This window comes from Lactuca sativa, chromosome 8 (genome assembly GCF_002870075.4).
Source record: "Lactuca sativa cultivar Salinas chromosome 8, Lsat_Salinas_v11, whole genome shotgun sequence".
Lineage (NCBI taxonomy): Eukaryota > Viridiplantae > Streptophyta > Magnoliopsida > Asterales > Asteraceae > Lactuca > Lactuca sativa.
Window position 1 is genome coordinate 205053347 of NC_056630.2, and position 8497 is coordinate 205061843.

An 8497-nucleotide genomic window follows, 5' to 3' on the forward strand; every position below is an offset into this window, starting at 1 on the left:
ATTTTAACGAAGGTAAAGGAAAGGGAACGAAAAGAAATTGATGCCGTCTTCAGGGTTATTTTGTTTATCTTAATCTTTATTTTTTAATAGAAAAGTGGTTTTAGCTTATAATCTAAGAAAATCTTTAAAAAAATCTCCATATTTTAAGAAATTTTTTATTAAAATCCTAAAAAAAGAAAAAAAAAAAAAAAAAAAAGGTTCGACTATTTACCTTTTTTTTAATAGAAAACTCCAAAAAAATGTTTATTTTTTATTTTAGTTCTTTTTTACCTATTCAGGTCATAAGACCAAATAATTAATTTTTCCAAAATAATGGGTTTTAAAGATTTCGTCAAATTTGTATATATAATGTATAAACATATTTTTTATGTATTTATATCTATTTTTTCATATTTATGTATTTCTTTTTAAGTTTTTAAATGTATAAACGTATTTATATGTATTTTTAAATATTTTACATATTTTTATGTATTTTTATGTCTTATTTTTTGATGTATTATATATTTATTGTTGGATTAGGTCTCTAAGCGCATAACTATATTTGATATGTACTTAACCCAATAGTAGTATGGTCCTTTTGGGTTGCCTTAACCAAAACCACTTGATTAGATGAATAATGGAGAAAGAGGATAAATGTGATTTATTAATATATTATGAGAATAATATATTAAAAGAGAAATCATATTATTTAATTAATATTGGTCAAAAATTAATTTAGAATTAATTTTGTTGTCAAAAGATGTTAATTAAATTAAGGAGACTGATATTGTAATTATAAGATAATTGAAATATGGGCTGAGGAACCCTTAGGAAAGGGGTGGACAAAACCTTATAGAAGCCCATAAGGATTTCGTCCAAGACTAGGTGTTCTAGAAGATTTCTATGGGCTACTTAAGGCTTAAGCAACCGGATTAGGTATTTGACTGAAACCCTAATTCTTTACATATATAAAGACCCCCTTGGCATTTGCTTTTCGGCTACACTGAACCCTAAGGATCCCTACAGCCGAAATTAGCCTTCCTCCCCCCCCCCCCCTCTCTCTCTCTCTCTAATATTCTCCAATTGCTTTTGGTGTTTGTGGTCTATTAGAGACATCACATTTGAGGTGTTAAGTTCTTAAAGGTTCAAGGTTATCAAGCTACAATTGAAAGGTATGTTTCTAACTTGTTTTAGTCATAGTTTTCGATTTCTATATGATAGATTTAGGATATACAAGCTTTGGATGATTGTTGTATGTACAACTAGAAAAACCTAGATCCAAAGCTTTAGGGTTTGCATGTGCACCATAGGATTGATGTTTTGCTCAAAACCTATCAGTGATATCAGAGTCTAGGTCATTTTTATATTATATTTGATGCATAGTTAAATTGTTCAAAGTTGAAAAAGTCGAAAAATCTGCTGATGCCTGATGAACTCGTCGAGTCCCCTGATGAACTCGACGAGTCAGGGTTGTGACTCGACGAGTTGGCTCGTCTGTTAGCAGATTATTCGGGATTTTGACTTGAATTGGTTTGGGATAATTACCATAAACGTTTTTAACTGATAAAATTCGATTTTTTCAATATAGTATTGGTTATCCTCATCCAATTATAAGATAATTGTTAAATAATAAGATAATTACTTGTTTATATGATAAAATAAATTATTAGTATTATTTAATATGAATTATCTTTCCATAAATTGAATTAGATCAAATTTAGATAATCACAAGTTATGTGATTAATTAAATTATTTGAAATTTGATCTAGAAGGTTTTGAAAATTTTCAAAACTTGTCATCAAGTTTTGGAATTTAAATTTTTGATTAATAGTTTTAATTTTGAAATATTTAAATTCTAAACCCTAGAATTTTACAAGTTTAAAATTCAACCCTTATACTATTATAATATTATAAGATTAATATATATATATATATATATATATATATATATATATATATATATATATATATATATATGTATGTATGTATGTATGTATGTATGTATAAGACGAGCTGGTCTTACCGTTAGTAGGTCTTATTCACGAAGTTGGTCTATAAGGGTGTTTGAAGAAGCGGCCTATAAAATGACAGCCATTGGGTATCCACTCTTACCCACCGCACTCTTGACTAGTGGAGGGTCGTTAGCCGAACGGGTATGATAGGGCAACTAATTCCTCATTAATAAGTATAATGATCTATAAAGTAACTAAATGTTTTTATAATTTTTCAATCTTAGTTACTTTAGGAAAAATGTGAAAAATGTTCCAACCCAACATACAATCATGATCCTAGTCTTGGGGCCCATCCTTGGGGTGTATTTCAACCCAAAACATGCAATAATGGGCCCAACCCTGGGGTATATCTCAACCCAAACATAAAGTAATGGGGCCAACCCTGGGGTGTATTTCAACCCAATCATACATGCAAGAGTCACAAAGACAACTAACATTCTACATAACACAATCCAGTGCGTTGGTGCCTTCGACCCACAAGTACAGTGAGAAGACTCACCTCAATTTGAAGTCAGGTAACGAATCACACACACCTGAGCCGCCTAAACTGGAACTCCCCACCTTATACAACACATCATAAAACCCTAATTAGAGTTAGGTAACAGCCCTAAACAAAAAGTCTTGGTTTTTGATTGACCTACTTGGATAAAATACCATTTTACCCTTCTATGGCTAGGACCCACCCCTCTTGACCTAACATACACCTTGACCAAAAGTTGGGCTTTTGGAGCTACACCATACGTACTCTTGCTCTGCACATCGTGTAGAGCCTTTCGATGGAAAAAATAGGGCAAAGCTAGGCTATGCTGCAGGATTACGCCCTCATAATCATGTTGTTTGCCAACTTTCATATTGAGACCTTAATACCTTAAGACCAAACGTCCAACTCTCAGATTTAAACCTAAAGGACGTCTTAAATGATAAAGTCGAAAACTTTTATGCCTTTGCACGATTTCAAAGGGAACAAAGCCAAACCTTGGGTCCAAAACCCCACTCAAGAGCTCAGGAGTTCATGCATGGATGGATGGATGGGAGTGAAAAACCTCCCATTTTTATGAATTCTCAAACTCAAAACTAGCAGAACATGGTGCTCATAGGGCCTGGAGTAGTTCATACTCCATAAAGCCAAGGTCTTGGGACCAAAAGTATAACAAATCACGAGCTAACTTAAGATCTATCAAAAAGGAACCTAAAGGTTCAAGCTTTATACCTTTTGGGGCTGAATAATACAAGGTAGACTTTGGATCTACAAGCTTGAGCTTTACCAAGCTTTAAAGATGGACTCCTCCTTCTTCAAAATAAACCACAAACACACAAGAGGCTCAAATCTTAGTTAAAGGAAATTAGGGTTTCGAGATGGATGGTTGGGAAAGTGGAGGTTGATGATAAGAAGGACCTCAAGGGGTTAGAGTCCTTAAATAGGGCTCAAAACCCCGAAATTAGGGTTTCCTCATTACGTGTCTATGCAGGGCGTACCTTGCCTTACGCCCCACTTAGGGCACTAAACTCCCGCTTTGACTTTGTTAACCTATGCCATGCGTAGGTGATTACCTACACCCCGTGTAGGACCTATTTTCCAAAAATAAAATGAAATTAAAGTTTTAGGAGATGTACCTGCAGAATGGGTGTTACACCAAACTTTTATATGGTTCTTTGAGAGTGATGGCACCACCAACATTAAGCAGCTTGTTCGGCCACTAGAGCCACCACAAGTGAGCCACCGCCCTCCCTCTTATTCTTGGCCACCAAACCCTTCAAAAGTGTATACAATTAAGTGTGTTTTATTAGTATATGGATCTCACAGAGAGAGAGAGAGAGAGAGAGAGAGAGAGAGAGATTTAAGGGTTCGATTTTGGGAAAATGAAAATTGGTGGCGGTGATTGAGGTGCGGTTTCCAAAGACGAAATCATAAAAGACGCTATGGCAGGATGGGTTTTTTAAAATGATCTTTAATAGTGTATAAAACAACAAAAAAGAAACAAGAAAAGTAAATTGGTCTTTTTACATGTATTTAATGGTCTTGTTAACGATATTAGTCGTAAGACCAACTACGCAGGAAATTGAAAATAGAAGGACTATTCGTGTTAGAAAGTTCCACTTAAAAACTTGTGATGGTATATTATGCCAACTACATGGACCATTTGTGTAATTTTTTCTTATCTTTATGATTGGATCCTTTTAGCTCTTGTGTTTTACATTAAAAATGATCACGTTTGTCTTCCTCTATGCTAATATCTTATGTATCATCTATCAGACATGTAATTTAATATTTTTTATAGTTTAAGGAAAAGTAAGATCATGTAATTTACTATTTATTACTAAGTTAAGGAAAATCAGGTAATTAACAATTTTTCATGTCAGTCTTTAAATTCCAAATTAGACAATAGGTACTAACCGAAGAAAAACAAAATATAGGAAGAACATTAAATTGAAAATCATTCGTCCTGTGATCATATGATAAAATTAATAAAATTGAATTTATTAAGATTTCAACATCCCTTTAAATTATTTGGTATAATAAAATTATTTAAGAAATAACATAGTTGATAAGATCATGAAACTAGTCGGCTCCCATGGCCATAAAAGTTCACTCACAGTGATTTAGGGGTGAGCATGGTGCGGATTGGTGCGGTTTTTTACTAAAATCAAACCAAAAACCGTAACTTCGGTTTTTTGAAGTTTAGAAACCACACCGTTCGGTTTTATACGGTGCGGTTTTTGCGGTTTTTTTGTCAATTTTTTTATTTGGTTTTTGTTTACCTTTTTACTAAAACTCAATAACTCAAAGAGTTACTTTGACTCGGATGAGGAGTGTTAATCATTTCTTAAGAAACTTTATATAGAGATGAACTGACACCAGGACATCTTGGATTGAAATCAAATGATATAACCACCCAACCAACATGCTTCTAATGTTTGAATATAATACGGATTAAATATAATATTTGTTTAATAGGTACATCCGATAATATCAATTGATGTATTCATAAAAATGATACTATGATCACTAGTATTCTTCATATTTAAATGTTAAAAAATATAATAAACATTATTTGTTCTTGTAAATATCAATATAAATATGCTTAACAATATACAATGATGCTCTAATAATATTTATAGAAATTTTAATTTTATATATATATATATATATATATATATATATATATATATATATATATATATATAATTGGTGCGGTTCGGTTTTTTGTGGTTTTTGCAAGACTAGAAACCACACCACACCGAACATTTTCGGTTTTTGCAAAACTAAAAACCGCACTGTCGGTTTTGATTTCGGTTTCAGTTTTTCGGTTTCGGTTTATGCGGTTTTTTCGATTTATTCGGTTTGTGGTTCGATTTTTGCTCACCCCTGCAGTGATTTCAGGATTAGGCGGTGTGCTCGAAAACATTTGTTAGAAAAGTTAACTTTCAAGAAAAAAAATCAACCATTTATCACTTCTTATGAAACAAAATTCCTTTTTGTTCGTTAATTCACAATATAATAGTTTTACCTTTTAATATTAACTTAATAATAATATATTTCTCTCATTACAATATTACTTCAAAATATCAGCACAAAAATATATACAAATCAATACACTTATGATCAAATTCGTTTACATATAAATAGGATAAAAAGGTGTTATTTAAAATTTCAAACCCCAATTAGAGGCAGGCAGGCAGCGGGTGGCACTACTGCTAAAATTAAAAATTTCCATCACCAACGATAATCCTAAAAACCAAAGTCATGAATCGGCATCCTCTTCTTTGCTCTTCATCATCGTCGGACGTTTTATACGTTTCTTCAATAACGTAAGTGTGTAACTCTGATTTTTTTTTCCTTTTTTGTGATTCTTTGTTTACAATTAGCGTTTTGAGTTATTTTATCGAGGGTTTTAGGGTTTTATTGCAGATCAAATACTTGAGTTTTAACCTCAGTAGGCGTCATACGACGAAATTTACAATGTAAGTGTAACACTGCTACTTTTTTGTGGTTTTATGTTGCGGATTTGTGTTTTTTCTTCTTTTACTCATCTTAGTCATCATAGGAAGTGTCCACCTTTCTTCCTAGGGTTTTCTATCTGTATAGTTAAAATTCACCATCCAAACATAAGGCATTGTATTTATTGGTTCATATGATAAGTGTTTAGTGTTGATATCATAGAATATGAGTTGAAATATTGATCCTAAAGACGAACAGGAGGCCTAGAAGGCCATTAGTAGTTGTTTTTTTTTCTTGGTGGAACATCATATAACCTTAGTAATTTTGAAAGTCATCATTCTGAATCTTAAATGTTTGTTGGTGTTCTTGTGACAGTGTGACCAATGATCAGTGCAGCTGTGGATACCTTCTATCTGACAGATGAACAGCTCCATAACAGTCCTTCTAGAAAAGATGGAATAGATGAAGCCACAGAGACAACACTTAGAATCTATGGGTGTGATCTTATTCAAGAGAGTGGCATTTTGCTTAGGATGTATCCTTTTGACAATCGATATTTATCTATTGTTGTATAATCAATATTTGTCATCATTTTAACTTCTAAGAATCTAGCTATAGATTCTTTATTTCTATGTTTGCTGAATAATTGGAACAATTATAAACATTCTTAACTATATTTCATGTTAATATACAGACCACAACATGTGATGGCAACAGGTCAGGTTTTGTTTCATCGATTCTATTGCAAGACATCATTCGTTCGTTTCAATGTGAAGGTATGCTTATTAACACTTGTGATGATGTGATTTCAAATTTTGAAAGAGTTTGTAACTTTGTATGTATTGAAACTTTAGTTTAAAATGAGGATTTTTTTTTGTTTTCTTGTGACTAACATGTTCCTTGATGCCAGAGAATTGTTGCTGCTTGTATTTGGCTAGCATCACGACAAGGTGAAAATCCAAGGAGAGCAAGAGACGTGATCAATGTATTCCAAAGAATGGAATATAGGAGGGAGAATCTCACTCTAGATTATTTGGATGCTTCTTCAATGGTAATTTAGTCTTTTTGCTTTAGTTGAAGGAGGCTGGAGTTTCAATGTTTTATCTTTGATGCTTATATTATTGTGCAGAAAAAGCATCCAGAATTAAAGATGGATTTGATCAGATGCGAAGGACATATCCTAAAGGAGTTGGCTTTCTCATGCCATGTTGAAATTCCTCATAAACTCATGGTAAGTTACATTTCAGTTTTGGGGACACATCCAAAGTTGATGCAAGAATCATGGAATCTTGCCAATGATAGGTATGCGATATTCAGTTCTTTTATTCCTTAATAATATTGTTGTTATCATCTATTCTTCACATTCTTGTTTGATGAAATGAAATGACACTTGTTTTTTCTTTCTTGTGACCAAACAGCTTGCGCTCAACTTTATGTGTGAGGTTGAAGGCTGAGGTTGTGGCATGTGGTGTTGTATATGCTGCTGCCCGAAGAGTACATGTTCCCCTGCCCGAAAATCCTCCATGGTGGGAAGCATTTGAGGTTGAGAAAAGTGGTATAGATGAAGTGTGTAGAGTTCTAGCCCACTTGTATAGTCTACCCAAGGCAGAATATTTACATGTATGCAAAGAAGATGGGTCCTTTACTACAATGTCTCTTGTAACAATTGTTACTCATGAGTCAAAAGCCACAGAAATTGGTAAGATGAAAAAAGAACGTCTATCTAAGGAAAGGGAAAAGATAAAGGAGAAGGAAAAAGGAAAGGGAAAGGGAAAGGGAAAGGGAAAGGGAAAGACATAGGTTAGTTTGTTTCAAGTTGTAAATATGAAGCTCTGATTCTTAGTCTCATTAGGGAAAGAACGTCTATCCATATGATAACAAATTATAGTACTGTATAATTATTTAATTAAATGTAATATTAAAATAGAGATCGTAATTACATAGAAAAAAAATGAGCTGGCAAGTCTTTCACATATTGAAAGAACTGATCTAGCTGGCTTTCAAATGTGGATGAGGTGGCATTGCAATTTGGATTGAAAACTCTGGTTGTGGAAGCTCTATGACCATTAATATCAGTGCATTACCACTCTTCTTTCAATTATGTCACATAATTACATCTCACATCCTTACAGTCACAATATTCTTTTAAAAGTGGTCCCATACTAACAACTCGAAATACAGATTAAAAACCAAAAGTAATAACAATTGATAAAACAAATCGATGGATTAGTGCAATATTTAATATATTACATTAATATTATAATCATAAATTGGGCCCACAAAACAATTTGCAAGTCTTTCGACCTGTGAAATACATTGGGTAACATGACATGATTTTAAGCATATGTGGTCTTTCAAAAGTCATTTGCAAGTAGTGATGCAAATGCTCTAATACTTATTACGGATTTGAATAAGTGACAAAACCCAACCCATTGCTGAAATTCCTAAACAAAACAAAACATTATACAAATATATTTACTAATTAGTTATGATATGGGATATGTACTGTAATTTTTGTGTAATTGTAACCGGTCCCTTTTGGTAGGATCTTAGGATCCCAATTACA

At 32.8% G+C, this 8497-nt stretch overlaps 1 protein-coding gene and 1 long non-coding RNA gene across 2 annotated transcripts; both read left to right on the forward strand.

The window, feature by feature from the left end:
• Positions 1 to 5665: 5665 nt before the first annotated feature.
• LOC122194404 (uncharacterized) lies at positions 5666 to 6701 on the forward strand. The gene is made up of 3 exons (XR_006185911.2): positions 5666 to 5801; positions 5902 to 5954; positions 6307 to 6701. It is a non-coding gene; the product is annotated as an uncharacterized LOC122194404 (long non-coding RNA).
• Positions 6702 to 6825: 124 nt separating this feature from the next.
• Positions 6826 to 7731, forward strand: LOC111919284 (cyclin-L1-1). Its single transcript, XM_042897363.1, has 2 exons — positions 6826 to 7233; positions 7350 to 7731. Exons 1-2 carry the CDS (start codon positions 7082 to 7084, stop codon positions 7729 to 7731), a joined length of 534 nt encoding a protein of 177 aa, XP_042753297.1. The 5' UTR covers positions 6826 to 7081.
• The last annotated feature ends 766 nt before the right edge of the window (positions 7732 to 8497 follow it).